At 38.9% G+C, this 20,623-nt stretch overlaps 2 protein-coding genes and 1 long non-coding RNA gene across 5 annotated transcripts in view; 2 read left to right on the top strand and 1 right to left on the bottom strand.

Annotated features, from left to right (window-relative positions):
* ZCCHC4 (zinc finger CCHC-type containing 4) overlaps positions 1-5,862 on the top strand; it is a 43,083-nt gene extending 37,221 nt beyond the window's left edge. For both annotated transcript variants that reach the window (XM_008513784.2, XM_008513783.2), the window contains 3 exons: positions 758-809; positions 1,302-1,446; positions 5,170-5,862. In XM_008513784.2, coding sequence (XP_008512006.2) covers positions 758-809; positions 1,302-1,446; positions 5,170-5,305 — 333 coding nt within the window. In that variant the 3' untranslated portion in view covers positions 5,306-5,862. The remainder of the gene's footprint in view (positions 1-757; positions 810-1,301; positions 1,447-5,169) is intronic.
* Positions 2,647-20,434, bottom strand: LOC139082343 (uncharacterized). The gene is made up of 3 exons (XR_011538243.1): positions 20,281-20,434; positions 19,436-19,540; positions 2,647-4,081 (listed from the first exon to the last, which is right to left on the bottom strand). It is a non-coding gene; the product is annotated as an uncharacterized lncRNA (long non-coding RNA).
* ANAPC4 (anaphase promoting complex subunit 4) overlaps positions 20,283-20,623 on the top strand; it is a 48,409-nt gene continuing 48,068 nt past the window's right edge. For both annotated transcript variants that reach the window (XM_070613043.1, XM_008513785.2), the window contains exon 1: positions 20,283-20,578. The gene's annotated coding sequence lies outside the window, so the exon portion shown is untranslated. The remainder of the gene's footprint in view (positions 20,579-20,623) is intronic.

Genomic DNA, 20,623 nt, shown 5'->3' with positions numbered 1-20,623 from the left:
AATTAGTTTAGATATTATCTGTAGTCTTCGTTTTAAAAAATTAATGACCAGATCATATAAAGGTCAAAATGAGGAAAACAAAGCTGTATTATTTAGAGATGTGCATATAAGTGGTAAAAATAAACAAAAGTGAGGAAGTGACCATCACAGAAACCAGAGCAGGTGTTACTCAGAGGGAAGGAGGAATGCTGGACTGGGAGGGGCATGTGTGTGGGGAAGTGTCTGGGGGCTGGTGGCATTCTATTTCCTGGCCTTTGGGGTTCATCAGTGTTTAATACTCATGAAACTGGACATGTTGTGTTTTATGCACTTTTCTAGGTATATTTTATTTCAGTTATCAAATTACCCAAATAGTAACCTAAAATCTCTATCTTTCTAATTACATTAAGTTCTCAAATACGGATTTTATTAAGGGTTATGCCAGATAGACCATAAAAATTATGAATCAATTCTCTTGAAATTTTCATTGAGTCCTTTTTTGTGCAGATTGAGTTGCTTGAGCTGAAGTGGACTTTCAAGACCATTTAGATAAATCCCTCAGTTTTAGAGTTAAGGAAATTGGGACTCATCAAGAGGTATTTGAATTGAGTGGAGAAATGCATAAATTGAAATCAAAGTATTTAATTGTGAAGCTCAGGAAAGTGAGAAATAAGGAATGAATAATTTACACAGATTTTCATAAGACATTTTTAATTTTTAATCGTGGAACTTGATTTTTAATGACAAATTAAACATAATTTAAAAATTGTTTTTGTAGGATGGCAGGAAATGGAACCATTGCTTTTTCTGCAAAAAGTGTGTAAAGCCTTGTAAGTATTTAGACTTAGTGTTTGAGAACTTATGGAAACATCTCAGTTTTCTTCATCTAAATAGGATTTTTATTTAATTGTATTTATAAAAGAAAAAATATAGAGACCTGCAGTAATTTACTTGCTTTTTAATTTTTATAATTACCAAAATGTACGTTCTCTCCTTCATAGAGAGATGTGCCCGCTCACCTGTTTCAGTGTGGCTTTCGGTTTGGCTCATTTTCATAGGGCTTTGGTTCACTCAGCCGGCCCCCATTGTCAGTGGCTCTCAGCCCATGAGTCACTGGAGGAGGGCTGCATTTGTTGCCGTGAATCAGAAAGAACTTAGCTGGTTTACGTGGGTTTGGCCTTTTCAGTGAAATTATAACCAGCTATGCAAACGAGTCACAAGGTTTGAAGTAAACACTATTTATGCTTCCCTATCATAAAGGTTAATCAAATGAAAAATTACATTAAATGAATCTCTTCTAAAACTTAACTTTTATTTTACAGCCTGGATCCACTGTAGCATTTGCAATCACTGCGCTCTTCCAGATCATTCTTGCGAGGGCCCTAAAGACGGCTGCTTTGTTTGTGGTGAATTAGATCATAAACGTAGTACTTGTCCTAACATCTCTACATCTAAGAAAGTTAACAAGTTAGTTGAATTCTTCTATTTACTAGAAAAAAATCTTCCTTATGTGATTTGTATAGAGCAATCCACAAAAGTATACAATAGTTAGAGGATTCAGAATTAATTGTTGCTTTCACTGTTAGGTATTGTTTGCATAGAAGGGGGAGGAGGGATATGAAGATGAGCTTAAAATTTTACAGGTAAGACATGAAAATAACCAAAATATGAGGTAGAAAATGGCTAAGTTTCTATCTCGTATGTTTCATGTGAAATTATAGTTTGTGGGGTGAGAGGTCAGGCTTTATTGAAGGACATGAACTTTAACTCGGGACAAATCGGATATAAATGTGTGATAGCCAGTGAGGCTGGAGAAGGCATTTAGATGGAATGCAGTGTGTAATTCCACAGTGCACACATTGGAAAAGGAAATTATTTCTTTAAATTATGTTAGACTTCAAGAAAAACATTTAGACATTTAATACTTAAATATTTAAACTTTTAATTTTTATTTTTTTCTATGATTATTTTCACTTCTCCCACCAATATTTGGTATTGGTTATAATTCAGAACAAAGTTATACTGATGACAATAGCATATTTAGAAAAACCATTACTGTTTCAACTGGGCTAACTTGAATGACTATACTTTTTTTTTTTTTAAGAGATTGGCACCTGAGCTAACAACTGTTGCCAATCTTCTTCTTTTTTTTTTTTTCTTTTTCTCCCCAAATCCCCCTGGTACATAGTTGTGTATTTTAGTTGTGGGTTCTTCTAGTTGTGGCATGTGGCACGCCGCCTCAGCATGGCCTGATGAGCGGTGCCATGTCCGCGGCTAGGATACAAACCTGCAAAACCCTGGGCCGCCGCAGCAGAGCGCTCGAACTTAACCACTTGGCCATGGGGCCGGCCCCATATACTTTTTTTTGTTTAAACTAAAAGGGATGATAGGTATTGAGTCCTCTTGTTTATTGATATGAAAACCAGATAGCCAAGTTTAACATTACATGAAAATTGAGATTAGGATAAAAGTTTTCAGCTATCATATGACTTGTGATGAAAAAAACATCTATTAGTATTAGAAGCATCTGATGCTTTAGTAACTATTTATGATTGTATTAGAATTCTTTTCCCTTTGTTTATTTATTTTTATTTTTTTGGTCAGTGGAAATTATTTTTTTCCATTAAGGCCCAGCCATTTGAATTCTGCCTTACTATTTAAACTGCCTTTTTCATTTTTTTTTTTAACCAACTTTACTTTAAATAATTATTTCCACTAAGTAATCCAGGGTAGAAGTGGAATTTTTTAAATTAATTAAAGAGGTGTATTAAAGAATTTTATAGAATATTTTTCCTTAGAAACCTTCAAGAATAGAATACAACCTAATAAACTATTGGTCTGGGATTGTTGCACTATTTACAATGTAATCCTGGTTGGAAACAAGAGCCAGTAACATGCTCAGCCTTTGATTCTGTGATCTTATGATACATGGAAACTGAATTTTCATTTTGGTGATATCTTGAAGGCTCTTCTTTGATTCTTAAACAGCCACGGCTAGTCTATTTGGTACTGATATATTGTTTTCATTCAGGGAAATCATCTAGTATCTTTTAGTACTAGATTTTCCAAAGTTTAATTCAAAGAGCAAATCCCTTAGGATGTAGTATATCTGATAATTCTTAAATAGTATTACTTTCTTCTCTCAGAGAGAACTCCTAAACTCCTGTTAATAGTTATCTTCAGATACTGCTTTAAAATAATATTTTTTATAATGAAATTGACAAGGCAAATTTTTTTCTTTACAATAGTAAAAAATAATTTTAATAGCCTTTTTAGCATATGTGGCATAAAAGATCTTTTCATCTTATGTATTTTATAGCTATCATATTAATTTGTTTTTCTTTAGTATTAACTTTCCTTTGGTTGTGAACTAGAATGACGCTGGCTCCCTCTTGTGGCTAAATCTCATTTTATCAGTTACATAAATATCTATGATTTAGAGGACAAATACTAGGTCAATTTAATTTTAAGACAAAATAAAACAATTAATTGATTTATATTCAAATCAGTTTATCACTGTTGAAAGATTTTATCTCTGGATAAAGGTTTGTTTATTCCTATTACAAATGAATATTTTCTGTTTTTTTCCTGTATCCTCTAATGAAATCTGGTTCATGTTTAATTCTTTTTATAAGTGGATAAGCCAAAGAAAATTTGTTTAAATTTTGTCTACAGGCATGCATAGCTTCATTGACTTTGCCATCAAGAGATTATACTTCATTAAATTTGCTAAATTATCACTTATCAGGACATTATCCTACTTTTAAAAAATAGCTGGACCAAAAGGAGATTTATAGAACATGCACAAAAGAGTATAAAGATGACTATTTTATTTTGAACCGACAGAATACCAAAGTTCATACAGCAGAATCTAAATATAAAAAAATTTAAAGTTGTCAAGCAAAATTTTGAATAATAGTTGTATAGAGCTACTACTAATAGCTAATATTTATTTAGTGATTAGTATATGCTTAGCATTTTACGTACCTGAATGATTTATGGTAGAGTATACAGTATCAAGGTAATTAGGAGCATAGGTTCTAGAATCAAGCTGGTTCTGCCACTTCCTCCCTGGATGATTTCATAGCCTCAATTTCTTCCCCTAAAAAATATTGGGAAGGAAAGGGAAGGTTAATATCTGCCTGTGTCAGTCTCCTTGCTCCTTCAAGTCAGAGATTATGCATTCATTTTTGTATTCTTAACACTTAACATAGGTCCTGAATGAAGAAAAGTGAGGCCTGAGTTTGGTCCACGGGGGGATTATATACTGTTTATCAAGCTCCTTTCCCAGGTTTTGGTCCTGGGAAGATCAAGAATAAGCTTTTCCCTAGGACTTGTGGTTTAGGAGAAGTGAATCTAACGATTGATATTGCTGAGTAGCCATGGGAAGTTTCCAGGTTTGCCAGTCCTGGCAGCCCAGCCCATTCCTTGCTTTGTGATAGGATAAATGGCCTGATGCTGCTAGCTTGGAGAAAGTGAATGAACAGACCAGTAATCTTTCTCAGCTATAGACTGCCTGTAACTTAGTTCAGAGAACACCAGAAGCAAAGGGTCTATTTTTTGCTGGGTAGTTTAGTGTTTTTAGAGGGTGAGTTCCAACTTCTTCATTGTGAGGTTAGTCATTATGAAAACAGAGATCATAAAATGTGGACATCCCATGTGGCACACGTCAGGACTTTTAGACCTACTGAGGAAGGGAAAATTAGCTGTAAGACTTATAAGATGGGCATCTTTAAGTGTTGTCAGTTTTTTTCCATTGTGCTATTTCATTTTTCTACCTCTGCTTACTGCCAAATGTGTCGGTCCTTTTTCTGAAAAATGTAATTCAGGGATTTGGAAATTGAAGTGCTGAGTTGAGCAGTCCCAAAAAAATAAAAACAAAACCTAACCAAAAAAACCTCCAACTCATTGGCTTGGCTATTTACCTCTGTGGTGTGTTTGTCTCAAATAGATTGTTCTAAATCTGTAGTAACCATCTTTCAAAGAAATTTCTTTTCTGAAACATTTTGCTTGGTCAGGCCTCTGACTATCTCCTTGTTATTATGGTTAGGATTCTGTGGATTTATGCTTATAATACAGTAAATTCTTTCTTCTGTTTTCTTATTTGGTTAGCTATTTAATTAAACTTCAACATAATTACATAATTCACTGTGCTCATTCTGCAAAATAATTTAGCGCCTTGTTTTTCAGAGCTGTCAGAAAGAAGAAGCAGAGAAAAAGTAATAAGATGAAAATGGAGACCACTAAAGGACAATCCATGAATCATACATCTGTTACAAGGAAAAAGGAAAGGAGAGAAACAGCCCATCAATATCTTTGCTCTTAAATGTCCAGTGACTTGAGAATAAGAAAGATTTATAGTCCAACCTTTGATGCCATTTTCTGAAAGTGCCGCACTGGACTTAAATTCTGTCGCTTTCAAAAGTATGCGCCTTTCTAAGCTGGATAATAGGCAGGTGGTATTTGCTGGTTGATAGACCCCTCAGCAGCCTCTCTGGAGACCTGGGGAGTTGTTCCATCCTTAGCTGGTTTACTAGCTCCCTATCTGTACCTTTTTTCTCTCTTCCAATCATATTATTTTAGCCTCTTTTATCTGGAAAATGGGCATACAGTATTCTTTTGCAGAGAGTGTCAGAAGAAAATGAAAATGAAAACCTGAGGTTTTGTTTACATTGAACATAAAAGTATGTTGTTATATAAATCTTTTAAATTAAGCATTAAAATACTGTACAATGGCTTAAACCCCACTTATAAAGAGAATTACAGTGTACAATTATTTTTAGACAGAATCTGAAGATGATGGAAGGAATTTTGACAAAGGCAGTCGAAATATAAAGATTATAATTATGGTTACATTATTATTAAATATTTATTTTTCAAGTACTTTTTGCAGTTGTCCTTTGATGATATAGAATCAAATGTTTGTTGAATGAATGAGGTATTTAGAATTATGACTTGCTCTGTCATATCAGTGTCTTTTAACCTAGACAGTAAGTTTCTCTCTTTGTAAAAGGAGTAGCAGAAAGCAGAATAGTTTTGTGATTAAAACTCCTCATTCCTAATTTGACTAACTCTTCCTGGCTGTATGTCCTTGGCCAGGTCATTCACTCTAGAAGCCCGTTTCTTCATTATTATAATGGAGATAATAATAGTTACACCTCAGGTTTGTTTTGTGATTGAATTAAATGAGGCACATGTGCCTGGTTCTCAGTTCTGTTATTGGTGAGAAATGTTAACAAGTGAAGATGGCTACTGAGCCCTAATGGTAACATCTGATGGTCCAGTACCATAGCACAGAAGGGTGTAGTTTGAACTCTGAGAACAAACAATTGGTCTCCCCATTTCTCTGCTAGGTATCTGACCTTATCTCCTTAGGACTGAATAACTTTGAATGGCTTGCGTTTGCATAATGACTTTTCTCTTGTTCTCAAACAACTGCTTTGGAGCAAGTTTGGAGGCATCTTTGCTTGGGCTTAGCTAGAGCCCTGTGAGTAAAGGTAGAACTGCCCTCATCTGGTGTTTAAATTCCATCTGGTATTTAAATTAGGACTGTGTGACGCCTCATGTGGAATACTCAAGCATGGCCCTGATCGGTGTGATAGTGGTGTACATCAGGTGACATCAAAAGATGTGCTGAGCTCCTGCACTAACAAGCATCAGAAAACTCTTCTCTTGCCCCCTTTTTTACGTGGGTTGCTTTGGTGATAGGAAGGGCAGATTTTGAGGTGACTGGATGAGATCTGAACCTTGTAGAATCATTGTGAGAGTTCCTTTCTCTGATTCGGGCATGGATATAGACATTGCCTGACTTCCCTGGTGTCCACGATACTATAGAAAAACCTATTGAAATCTGCCCTGAAACTCAGACACCTAAGGGACCATGACTACTGAAGAATTGGGTCCTGATGGCCAGTGGTTTATTATCATCACTGTATTTTCTTAGTTTTAAGATACAATCAATTGTAAAATGCAGTATTGATGTAATCATAGCTTTTCAGGGGAAAAGCTCCATGTCTCATTAATGATACATATTAAATTTTAGACATACCTTGAAATGTGAAAAAAAAAGCACATCCTACAATTGAGGAAATAGAGTGTTGCTTATAATCAAGAATTATGTATTTTAAAACTTTGTTACCTTCCTAGAAAGTTAAAAATAGGAAATTTGGTGAGTCTGTTCTTGTATTCAGTTACTACTAATTTGAAGGACTTAATTTCTTCTTTCTTTTCTCAGAGAATAAACTAATAGGATGTAAAAATGTCTCTGGGAGGTAAGTGTGATGGGAGATGAGGTCATTTGTTCTAATTAGAAATCTGCATATCTGAACATTAAGATACCTACTCAAAACAACAATAGAAGAAAATCCCTGAAATTTGACAGATAGAACTTTCTAAGCTTTTTAAAGAGGCATTTTGTAAAAATTATTTTATTGAGGTCATATTGGTTTATAACATTGTGTAATTTCAGGTATACATTATTATATATCAGTTTCTGTATGGACTGCATTGTGCTCAGCACCAATAGTCTAGTTTCTATCCATCATCATACATATGTGCCCCTTTACACCTTTTGCCCACTCCTCCACCTGCTTCCCCTCTGGTAACCACTGACCTGTTCTCTTTATCCATGTGTTTGTTTATCTTCCACATATGAGTGAAATCATAAGGTCTTTCTCTATCTGGCTTAACATAATACCCTCAAGGTCCATCCATGTTGTTGCAAATGGGACGATTCTGTCTTTTTTTATAGCTGAGTAGTATTCCAGTGTATATACATACACACCACATCTTCTTTATCCATTCATCAATTGATGGGCACATGGGTTGCTTACACGTCTTGGCTATTGTGAATAATGCTGCAGAGAACATAAGGGTGCACAGATCGTATGGTAGTTCTATTTTTAATTTTTTGAGAAATCTCCATACTGTTTTCTGTAGTAGCTGCACCAGTTTGCATTCCCATCAGCAGTGTATGAGGGTTCCATTTTCTCCACATCCTCTCCAACACTTTATTTCTCGTCTTGTTAATTATAGCCATTCTGACGGATGTGAGGTGCTATTTCAGTGTAGTTTTGATTTGCATTTTCCTGATGATGAGTGATGTTGAACATCTTTCATAAGTCTGTTGGCCATCTGTTTATCTGCTTTGGAAAAACGTCTGTTTTATCCTCTGCCCATTTTTTGATTGGGTTGTTTTTTTGTTGTTGTTGAGATATATGAGTTCTTTATTTATTTGGAAATTAACCTCTTGTGGGATATATTATTTGCAAATATTTTCTCCCAGTTAGTGAGTCGTCTTTTCATTTTGTTCCTGGTTTACTTTGCCTTGAAGAAACTCTTTAGTCTGATGTAGTCCCACTTGTTTATTTTTTCTTTTGTTTACCTTGCCTGAGTAGACATGGTATTTGAAAAAATGCTTCTGAGACCAGTGTCAAAGAGTGCACTACCTATTATTTTCTTGTAGGAGTTTCATGGTTTCAGGTCTTACGTTCAAGTCTTTAATCCATTTTGAGTTGATTTTTGTGTATGGTGTAAGATACTGGCCTACTTTCATTCTTTTTCATGTGGCTGCCCAGTTTCCCCAACACCATTTACTGAAGAGACTTTTCCTTTCTCCATTATATCTTCTTGGCCCCTCTGTCAAAGATTAGCTGTCTATAGATGTGTGGTTTTATTTCTGGGCTTTCAATTCAGTTCCATTGATCTGTGTGTCTGTTTTTGCACCAGCACCATGCTGTTTTGATAACTATAGCTTTGTAGTATATTTTGAAGCCAGGAATTGTGATGCCTCCAGCTTTGTTCTTTTTTCCTCAGGATTGCTTTGGCTATTTTGGGTCTTTTGTTGTTCCATATAAATTTTAGGATTCTTTGTTCTATTTCTGTGAAGAATGTCATTGGGATTATGATTGAGGTTGTATTGAATCTATAGATTACTTTAGGTAATATGGACATTTTAACTATGTTTATTCTTCCAATCCATTTCATAATTTCCATTATCTTTCCATTTCTTTATTTTATTTTTGTGAGGAAGACTGACCCTGAGCTAACATCTGTGCCTATCTTCCTCTACTTTGTATATGGGATGCTGCCACAGTGTGGCTTGATGAGCGGTGTGCCCCTACCCAACTGGGATCTGAACCTGCAAACCCTGGGCTGCCGAAGCACATTGTGTGAACTTAACCACTATGCTACTGGGCCAGCCCCCTATTTTTCCATTTCTTTATGTCTTCTTCTATTTCTTTCAATAATGTTGTATAGTTTTCAGTGTATAGGTCTTTCACCTCCTTGGTTAAATTTATTCCTATATATTTTATTCTGTTTGTTGCAATTGAAAATGGGATTGTATTCTTGACTTCTCTTTCTGTTAGTTCATTATTAGGGTAAAGAAGTGCAACTGATTTTTGTAAGTTGATTTTGTACCCTGCAATTTTGCTCTAGTTGTTAATTATTTCTAATAGTTTTCCAGTGGATTCTTTTTTTTTTTTTTCTGCTTTTTCTCCCCCAAATCCCCCCAGTACATAGTTGTGTATTTTTTAGTTGTGGGTCCTTCTAGTTGTGGCACGTGGGACGCCATCTCACTGTGGCCTGATGAGCAGTGCCATGTCCGCGCCCAATATCTGAACTGGCAAAACCCTGGGCTGCCAAAGTGCAGTGCTCGAACTTAACCACTTGGCCACAGGGCTGGCCCCTTCAGTGGATTCCTTAGGGTTTTCTTTTTTTTAGATTTGCACCTGAGCTAATGTCTGTTGCCAATGTGCCTGTTTTTTTTCTTCTTCTTCTTCTCCTCCCCAAAGCCCCCCCGACCCCCCAGTACATAGTTGTATATTCTAGTTGTAGGTCCTTCTAGTTCTGCTATGTGGGATGCCGCCTCAGCATGGCTTGATGAGTGGTGCCCTGTCCTCTCCCGGGATCTGAACCAGCGAAACCCTGGGCCGCCAAAGTGGAGCATGTGAACTTAACCACTCGGCCACCGGGCCAGCCCCTTTAGGATTTTCTATATAAAGAATCATGTCATTCACAAACAACGAGAGTTTCACTTCTTCCTTCCTTTTTTTGATACTTTTTATTTCTTTTTCTTGCCTAATTGCTCTGGCCAAAAACTCCAGTACTATGTTGAATAGGAGTGGCAAGAGCGGGCACCCTTGTCTTGTTCCTGTTCTCAGAGGGATGACATTCAGTTTTTCACTGTTGAGTATGATGTTGGCTGTGAGTTTGTCATATATGGTCTTTATTATGTTGAGGTACTTTCCTTCTATGCTCATTTCATTGAGAGTTTTTATTGTCAATGGATGTTGGATCTTGTCAAATGCTTTCTCTGCATCTATTGAGATGATCCTGTAATTTTTATTCCTCATTTTGTTAATGTGGTGTGTCACATTGATTGATCGATCTGTGGATGTTGAACCATCCCTGCATCCATAGAATAAATCGCACTTGATCATAGTGTATGAGCCTTTTAATGTATTGCTTTATTTGATTTGCCAATATTTTGTTGAGGATTTTTGCATCTATGTTCATCAGCAATATTGGCTTGTGTTTTCCTTCTTTGTGTTGTCCTTGTCTGGTTTTGGTATTGGGGTAATGTTGGCCTCATAGAATGAGTTAGGAAGTGTTCTGTCTTCTTCAGTTTTTTAGAATAGTTAGAGAAGGATAGGTATGAAATCTTTCAATCTTTGGTAGAATTCTCCAGAGTAGCCATTTGATCCTGGATTTTTGTTTTTTGGGAGGTTTTTGATTACTGTTTCAATCTCTTAACTTGTGGTTGGTCTATTCAGATTCTCTCTATCTTCTTGGATCAGTTTTGGGATGTTGTATGAGTCCAAGAATTTGTGCATTTTTTATAGGTTGTCCAATTTGTTGTCATATGGTTTTTCATAGCATTCTCTTATAATCCTTTGTATTTCTGTGGTAGCTGTTGTAATATCTCTTCTTTCATTCGTAATTTTATTTATTTGAGCCTTCTCTCTTTTTTTTAGTTTGGCTAAGGGTTTGTCAGTTTTGTTTATTTTCTCAAAGAACCTCAGCTCTTATTTTCATTGATCCTTTCTATTTTTTTAGTCTCTATTTCATTTATTTCTGTTCTAATTTTTATTTTCCTCTTTCTGCTGACTTTGGGCTTTGTTCTTTTTCTAGTTCTGTTAGGTGTAGTTTAAGATTACTTACTTGAGCTTTTTCTTGTTTGTTGAGGTAGGCCTGTATTACTATGAATTTCCCTCTTAGCACCGCTTTTGCTGCATCTCATAAGAGTTGGTATATTGTGTTTTCATTTTCATTTATCTCTGGGTAGTTTTTGATTTCTCCTTTGATTTCTTCATTGATCCAGTGGTGGTTCAGTAGCATGTTGTTTAGTCTCCACATATTTGTGACTTTCCCAGCCTTTTTCTTGTAGTTGATTTCTAGTGTCTTAGCATTGTGATTGGAAGAGATGCTTGATATGATTTCAATCTTCTTAAATTTATTGAGGCTTGCCTTGTTTCCCAAAATATGGTCTGTCTTTGAGAATGTCCCATGTGCACTTGAGAAGAATGTATATTCTGCTTTTTTGGGATGGAATGTTCTATATATATCAAGCCCATCTGGTCTAGTATTTCATTTAAGGCCAGTGTTTCCTTGTTGACTTTCTGTCTGAATGATCAATCCATTGATGTAAGTGGGATGTTGAGGTCCCTGACTATTATTGTGTTGCTATCAATTTCTTCCTTTAGGTCTGTTAATAGTTGCTTTATATACCTTGGTGCTTCTGTGTTAGGTGCATATATATTTATAAGTGCTACATCCTCTTGGTGGAATGTCCCTTTTATCATTATTTACCGCCCTTCTTTGTCCCACATTGTCTTTTGTATTTTGAAGTCCGCGTTGTCTGCTGTAAGTATGGCAACACCTTCTTTTCTTTGTTTGCCATTTGCTTGGAGTATCATCTTCCATCTCTTCACGCTGAGCCTATGTTTGTCTTTAGAGCTGAGATGTGTTTTCTGGAGGCAGCAAATTGTTGGGTCTTGTTTTTTATCCATCCAGCCACTCTGTGTCTTTTGATTGGAGAATTCAATCTATTTGCATTTAGAGAGATTATTGATATATGGGGGCTTAATACTCCCATTTTATCTCTTGTTTTCCAGTTGTTCTATATTTCCATTGTTTCTTTTCCCTTGTATTTCTGACTGCCATTTCAGTTTGGTGGTTTTCTCTGATGGTTTTCTCATTATTTATGATTTGTGTCTCTGCTCTTTTTGTTTAGTGGTTACCATGTGGTTTGTATAAAAGATCTCATAGATGTGATAGTCCATTTTCTGATAGCCTCTTATCTCCATTAGCCTAAGGAGCTTCCATCCCTTTCCTCCTCCTCTTCTGAGATATTGTTGTCACAAATTGTTCTTTCCTGTGTTGTGAGTTTGTGACTAAATTGAAGTATTCATAGTTATTTTTGATGCTTTCTGTCCCTTTGTCTTTTATGTTATAATTGTGTTTACTAACCTATTCTGATATAGAGCTGCAATTTTCTGGCTCTATTTATCCCCTTGCTCAGGGTAAACCTTTGCTCTTTTGTTTCAGATGGGAGAGCTCCTTTCAACATTTTTTGTAAGGCAGACCTAGTGGTGATGAACTCCCTCAGCTTTTGTTTATCTGGGAAAGCCTTTATTTCTGTGTCGTATCTGAAGGATAGTTTCACTGGATAGAGTATTCTTGGCTGAAAGTTTTTGTCTTTCAATATTTTGAATATATCATCCCATTCTGTCCTAGCTGTAAGGTTTCTGCTGAGAAATCCACTGAAAGCCTCATAGGAGTTCCTTTGTAGGTTATTTTCTTCTGCCTGGCTTCCCTTAATATTTTCTCTTTGTTATTGACTTTTGCCAGTTTTACTATTATATGCCTCGGAGAAGGTCTTTTTGCATTGATGTAATTAGGAGTTTTTTTGGCTTCACATAATTGTAACTCCAGTTCTTTCCCAGTTTTGGGAATTTCTCAGCTACAGTTTCTTTGAATAAGCTCTCTTCTCCTTTCACCCTCACTTCTCTCTCTGGAATACCTATAATCCTTATGTTGCTTTTCCTAATTGATTTGGATATTTCTCAAAAAATTTCTTCATTTTTCAAAAACCTTAGTTCTTTCTCCTCTTCCACCTGAAGCATTTCTATATTTCTATCCTCTAAATCACTGCTTCTGTCCTCTATAATGTCAGCTCTATTTTTTATGGATTCTAGATTATGTTTTATCTCATTAATTGTGTTCTTAATATCCAGAATTTTTGTTTGGTGGTTTTTTTTTTTTTATTTTTAGAGTTTCAGTCTCTTTGGTGAAGTATTATTTCTGCTCATTAGTTTTATTCCTGAGCTCATTGAACTGTCTTTCTGAGTTTTCTTGTAACTTGTTGAGTTTCTTTATGACAAGTATTTTGAATTCTCTGTCATTTAGATTGTAAATTTCTGTGAGTTCAGGATTTATTTCTGGAGACTTGTCATTTTCCTTCTGCTCTAAAGTGTTAGTGTATTTCTTCATGGTGTTAGATGAATTGATCCTTTGCCAGTGCTGCATTTGTGGTATTATCAGGTCACAGATTCCACCGGCCACTGCTTGTGGGGACAGGATCTGCCCTTTCTGATCCCATCCTGTCTGCTGGAAGTTGTGCTGGTAGGGCTTCTCTGCATTTGCTCATGGTCCACAGCTGCTTGGCAGGTGATGTGTGCATGTGCAGGCAGGGCAGGTCACTCTGGTGTGGGACTGTTGTACTTGGCAGGGGACTGGCCAAACTGGTGCATTAGGTGGGAGAGGAGGGGCACTTTCTTCCACACACTGACTGGCTCTGTGTTCGTGGGTGTCAGCTCAGCTGTGGCGCTTGGTGGAGGCTTCTTTGCAGGCACTGAGCCATGCCGCTTGGTCGGGAGCAGTCCCACAGGAGGAGCCCCTGGTGCATGGTGAGTGTTCCTGTGGGCCAGGCTACCACTCTGCAAGTGTTCACGTGCAGGCTGGGCTACCCTGCCTCCTCTTACAGTTGCACTGGCATCTGTGTAAGGACCTGCAACCCAGATCACTGCGACTGGACAGGGGGAGGGGTCCATTCACCTAGTTCCACTGTTTCCTGGGGATCCAGTCCTCCTACCTTCAGATGTATGGCTGTGTGGATCCTATTGTGCTGTGTAGGGAATCCTCTGTTGGTTAGTGAATGTCCGTTTAGTTGTGACTCAGGGGAGAGACAAAGGGAACAACTCACTCCACCATGATGCTGATGTCACTCCTAGATCCAAAGGGACATCTTTCTTAAATAATTACAGCTAAATTTCATTCTGCTGCTTGCTTATATTACAAAATTTAATGAACTACACAGTCATTCTGAGGTCCTGAATGATCAGATTTCAGGTTTATTCATAAATTTTGTCTGATATTTAGACTAATTTGTTTCTCCAGTATGCCTTAATCTTTTCATCCTATTCTTTTCTTTCTGTTTGGAATATTTCCTTCCATAGTCTTATGGAGACTTCAGGCCTTGGCCTAAGTCCCCTTCTCTTCTGGGAATTCTTGCAGTGAGTCCCTGATACCAACCAATACCCTTCCCTCTGAAACCCTTGGCATTCTGCACCAGACTTGAGGCACTTTTCATGTATTATTCTGTGATTATATTCACAGATTCTATTTCCCCATAAGATTTCAATTTTTTAATGTCAGCACCCATTTTATACACTATTATGTGTCTCATGCATTGTAGGTACTTAATAAAAATTTGATGAAAGCATGGAATTTTCTAGATGTTTCACGTGGTGGGTGCATTACTTTGCTAGGGCTGTCATAACAAAATATCTTAGACTGAGTGGCTTATACAACAATGATTTATTTTCTCTCAGTTCTGGAGGCTGGAAGTCCAAGATAAAGTGTTGGCAGGTTTGATTCTTCCTAACCTCTGTCCATAGCTTGCAGATGGCTGCCTTCTCACCATGTCTTCACATGGTCTTTCTTCTGTGTGTGTGCATCACTGGTGTCTCTTTGTGTCCAAATTTCCTTCTTATAAGGATACCAGTCAGACTGGATTAGGGCCCATCCTAATGGCCTCATTTTACCTCAGTCTCCTTTTTAAAGGCTCTATTTCCAAATATAGTCCTATTCTGAGGTACTGGGGGTTAGGGCTTCAATATATAGATTTTTGGGGACATAATTCAGACCATAACAGAAGGCATGCCTAAGATATGGAAAGGATTTGCTCTGTTCTCTTTCTTATAAGTACTGAAAAAAGGAAGATGGACCTAAACAATACTGGAAGGAATTTAGAGTCAATAGGAGGACTATCCTAACATTGAGGGTTTAAATGTTGGGATGTGCTGTGTAAACAAGATTGGCAGCCTGATCTGGGAGTCTTTACACTTACAACAATTCAGCTTTCAAGGTTATTTTAAGGAAAACGCTTAAGTTGATGTCTGGCCCCTTCGAAGCAATCTATAAAATACTAGACAGCTGGAAGAAGTCTGACCAATTTTTAAACATAAAATCACAGCCTACAGAAGGTCCTGGTCTGATGCCACTTCCTTCGTGCTGTCCTTGTTGGTGTCTCCAGTAGAACAGTATATCTCTTGCCAGTGAAATAAAAATTGTGCGTGTTTGTGTCTTTTCATTTATACTTCTAAGGTACTTAAATCATGCCCTGTAACAGAACGACTTTTTGTACTTGTTTCCCCTGTACAGATTAGAAGCTTGTTGACGTCAGGGGCCTGTGGACATTATTATGTGTGTTTACTGGCTCCTCGAGCTGTGCCCTGCACACGGTGACAACCAACAGCAGCACGTATGACCTCATTCCTCCTCCCACAACCCTGGGGAGCAGGTGGCCAGGCGGGCACGTTTCTTCACCCTCTGAGTAGTAGCTGCTCATAAGTACAGACTGAGTGAAGGGAAGTGCCATTTAATATACCACTTTATGTCTCAAAACCCTAACTGCTATGTGAGTAAGAAGCTAATATGCTTAGAGCTGCCTACGTAAGGAAAGCTTGCTCAAAATGCAAAGGAAAATCTAATTTCACTTATTTGATTTGATTTTAATTTGAACATTAGGACATGGGTTAAATTACTTGAGGTTCAGCTAAGAAGGTCATTGCAATAATGTGAAGATAAGATCTCTACTATTTGATTTCAGGTGATTTAGTATAAATGTTAACTCAGCAAGACTGAGGGAAAAAAGCAGCAAAAGTGAGCAAGCAGCTCTTAAAGCTCTGAGAGATGAGTTTTATCCCTGGACATTATCTGGACAGTCATAAGATTCTTACATTGTTTAGTTGCTTAACACCCCTGCAGACTAGAAGTGTAACATCCAGTGTTCTCTTAGAAACTAAGCCTGAATAGATGGCCCAGTTTCTTTATCTGCAAATGTGGAGGTGAGGAGTGGGAGGAACCTAGAGATAGTCTAAACATTCTACATGTTTAAGGAGGACAAAGGAAACTAAGGGCCCTGCCTATTAACTTTACAAATAATACATGAGCCAGGTAAATCAAAGAAAATGAAGAGCAACTCTAATCCTACCACCCAGAGGTAACCACTCACAACTTCTGTGTATGTTCTTACAGATAGAGTCTTGTCTAAATAGCTATACAGACAGATACACCTTAAAATTTCCCCCACAAAAAATGGAATTATAGATTCATACTATTTTGTAATCCTCTTTTTTTATAAACATACTGTGAACATCACTTTATATATACAACAATAATAATATTCTTCAGTATGGATGTACCATATTTTAAAAAAAATCAGTCTCCTATGGTTGGACATCTAAGTTGTTTGCATTTTTTCCCTATTGTAAATGACCCTATGATGAACATGCTAAATCTTTTATTTCCTTAGGATAAATTCCTATACATACAAATACTGGTTCTATAGGTCTTATTAGAACTTCTTCCTCCTGACAGGAGTCGCATGAGTTGGTCTCTGAATTTCTTTCCCAGAACAGCAACTGAAGTGGTTGTGGGAGATAAAACACTGAATTGATACAATTTCGTTGCACTCTGCCAGGATGGAACATCTCCCAAATGCATTTCATACTTAAAACTCCCCTTTGAGTAGTGATGATGGATTGTTAAATTGAACACTGTTGAATGGTTGCTTCAGCAGCATCATTCCTGCCCTCCCCACTGTGCCTGCTATGGGATTTGGGAGAGGGATGACTGACATCCTCTCTAGCTCTCCGGGTAGAACTTTTTATTGGGCATAATTCTATCCCCTTTATCTGTGATTGATTTCAGCTACACTTGTGATGTTGGTCTAATCACAACAAGGCTCAGGACTTGTCCTGTGATCACTGAAGAACCATTCGTTGTCCCTCTGAATGAGGAAGTATGTAGCTCCAGTTGCTGTTGTCAGTCTTCCAGTAACCACATGGGAAGACAGCCTTATGAGGCACACCATGAGCAGGGCTCCTGGTGACACCAAGTTGCTGGATCTAGCGTGCCCTGAAGTTGGCGTTACTGCTGGACTTGTAACATACATGAGCCAGTAGAGTCATGCATTGCTTAATGATGGGGATACGTTCTGAGAAACGTGCAGTAAGGCGATTTCATTGTTGCACGAACATCATAGAGTGTACTTACACAAACCTATATGGTATAGCCGACTACACACCTAGGCTATATGGTACTAATCTTATGGGACCACTGTTGAATATGTGGTCCATCGTTATGTGGCACATAACTCTACATTCTAGTTATTACTTGTGCTGCTTTGAGTTGGGGTTTTTTTGTTGCCTAATGAATGCAAACTTAGTAGGGCAGAGAAGTTCTAACACCAACCATCTACATTTATTTCTCTTTCCAGCAAATTCAATTTGCTTATTTTGTATGTTTCACCTATTTTATGACTTCAAAATAGACCTTTCAAAATAACAGCCTTTCACATGGCCTAGATTAGTCACATCCCACACACTACATCTTCCATCCCTGGACACAGGGATTCCCACCTTTGCTCAGGCCCTGACCTTTCCCCTTCAAACCTACCTTTCCAGCTGCCTGTTTGCCATCACAGATAGATTTGCACACCACCCCTCCACCTGAAGGTAGTCCTCACTGAACTCCTTTGCTCTGGTCTACTTTCCCTCCCTTCCCCCTCATACTTCCTTCATACCCTGACCCCTAATCCAACAATAACCAGTTCTGTATCCCCTGAGTCTGTGCACCCAAATATCCCAACCCTTGCTTTCATTCCTCTAATCTAATAAACAATCAGCTCTTGTTATTCTCCTTCAGAAATGTCTCTGGAATTGCCCGCCCCAGCCCAACTAGTCTTCCTGGCATCTTTACATCTCCAGTTCTTCCTTTTCAACCCCTCATCACCCTTGTCACAGGAATTAAGGTCCTGAATAACCAATGAACCAGCGTGAGGCTGTCAAAAACATCCCCCGCCCCACTCCCAATCTCTGTTGGCAGCTGCCTGGCCTTTCAAAATCCAACCCCATACCATACCATGTGGAAAGAAGGCCTCAGTATGAACTTGCCTAAGGGGTATAGTGATCAAAGAAACAGCCTCGCTACCAAAAAGTTATTTCAAAAAAACTAGTTCTTCCATTTTTCTTTTTCAAGCACTAGAGAGAGGGTACACAGAGTGTGGAAATTCTTTTTAAAGTCTATTTTCTCTTTTGTTTCCCTCCGCATGCCCCTCTCATTTTCCCTATATTTATATCTCCTGCTCTTGCCTCCTTGAAAAGCACTGATGCCTGATCTCTGGCATTCCCCTTTTCTCTTGATTCTGTGCCCTAGAAGCACAAGTAAACCAATTTGACTAAGCAGTGTTTTTCTTAGAGAATGGGGAAGGCAAAGAAATGGAGTGAGTAAAGCTAAAATCTCCTTTATGGGGCAGTGGGAGAAAGCAAAGGCCGGTAACGCTGTGTGTTAATACCTCTGCCTTGGCTGCCTTTGATCATTTCCACTAACAATCCCTGCCCCCCACTCCCACCAACACACACGAGGTGCCACGGCCACATAAAAGTATTTGCTGTTTCCTGGCCACATCTGGAACCTATGCTGTTTCCTGTGCTGTAATACCTTCTGGGAAATTCATACGTTTCTGTGAAGGCTTCATAATGTGCATGTCCTGTAGCACTGTGTGTGTATACCTCTATTAACAGTCCTTTTCATGTGTTGTATGAGGGTTCATATTCAGGATAAGTTTCAGGAAAATGGACATTCAATTTCCAGGTGAATGTTAGGTGTATACATGTTGGACTCCCACCATCCAGATTATCCATTATTGCCAGCCCAGAACAAAAACACCTGAAAATGCATTTCATGAATAACAAAGGCAAGTCCATTCTCACTTCAGAAATGCTGCCTTCGGAAGAATTTGGAGGACATGCTACATTGTCTGCAGCAAAGGCACGGGAAAAACCCCATCTCTGAGAGAGAGCAGGGTAAGCATGAAAGTCTAGAGTTAAGAACAGTGCCTGGCACAAAATAGTGCCTGGAATATTTGTTGCTGGATGAATGAGTCTACCTCTGTCAGCTACTTCCCAGAGGCGAGGTCCAGATGGTAGAAGGTCCAGAAGTCCAGAAGAAGATAGGGACTGTTGAAAGTGGAAGATCACGCTGCCTCTTTCGCCTTTGAACAAGTAGAAGTGTAAGGCAGATGGCTTTCTACCATAGATTTTAAGTTCAAGCATCACAGGATGATACTGGCACATTCTCAACCCAGGTCATAACTTGTGGGAACCTTCGAGCATATTGACACATTTAAATGTGTCCTGTTTAAAGAAGCATCAGACGGGTTCTGATTTACATGTCCGCCAGGCTGACCAGTGAGCCTTTTAGGGCAGAACCCACGCTCCGTGCATATGTGTAGTCCCAGATTCTTTCACACACTAGGTGCTCAAAGAGGTATGGGATAGATGTTGGGTGAGCCCACAGTCCTCATTTGTTATGGTGGGGCTACTACTACCAATAAGTTGTGAGGCTTAAATGGGATAAATAATCGATATATTTGCCTGTGTCAGAGGTTTTAGCGCAGGGCCCTCCCACCTTGGCTGCAAATTGGAATCCCCTACAGTTTTAATAAATACTGGGTCCCATTCCGTATTAATTCTCTTTTACTTGGTCTGGGGTGCTGTCCAGGCAGGAGGTTTAAACAATTCTCTCCAGGTGATTCTACTGAGCAACCAGGACTGAGAACTACCGGTTTAGAGGCTGTCAAACGGGGCTCCCGCTGATCAGGACCTCCAGTTGGCATTCTTTTCCGTCTCCCCTTCGTCTCTGAGGCCTCACCCCTAGACCTATGACTGTCCATTCACCCATATCAGAGAATTTCCGGGAAAACGGAAAAGCACTGTGGGCACGCACACACACCTGTATACTCGCCTTTCCTGCAGACTGGCGAGCGGTCTTAGAGACTCGGACCTGCCCTCGTCCACCCTCCTCCAGCCCGCGTGCCAGCCCCCGCATCCCAGCCCCCGCATCCAGATCCAGCCCGCGCGCCCCTTCGCGCAGCCTCCTTCCTCTCGCGAGGAAGTGCGGGCGCCGGAAGTGCCCGGCGCGCGCGGCGGCGGCGGCGGCGGTGAGGCTACGCAGACCGTAGGCGCGCGGCCGGCAGAGGGAGGGAGCGAGGCTTCCCTGGCTGCGTCGGCTGTCGCGGGGCGTCCCGCAGGTACCGCTGCGGTGGGGGCTCTCCGGAGAGGGCTGGGGGCGAGGG

The sequence above is a fragment of the Equus przewalskii genome, chromosome 3 (assembly GCF_037783145.1).
Source record: "Equus przewalskii isolate Varuska chromosome 3, EquPr2, whole genome shotgun sequence".
Lineage (NCBI taxonomy): Eukaryota > Metazoa > Chordata > Mammalia > Perissodactyla > Equidae > Equus > Equus przewalskii.
This window is presented reverse-complemented; position numbering and strand designations above follow the sequence as displayed.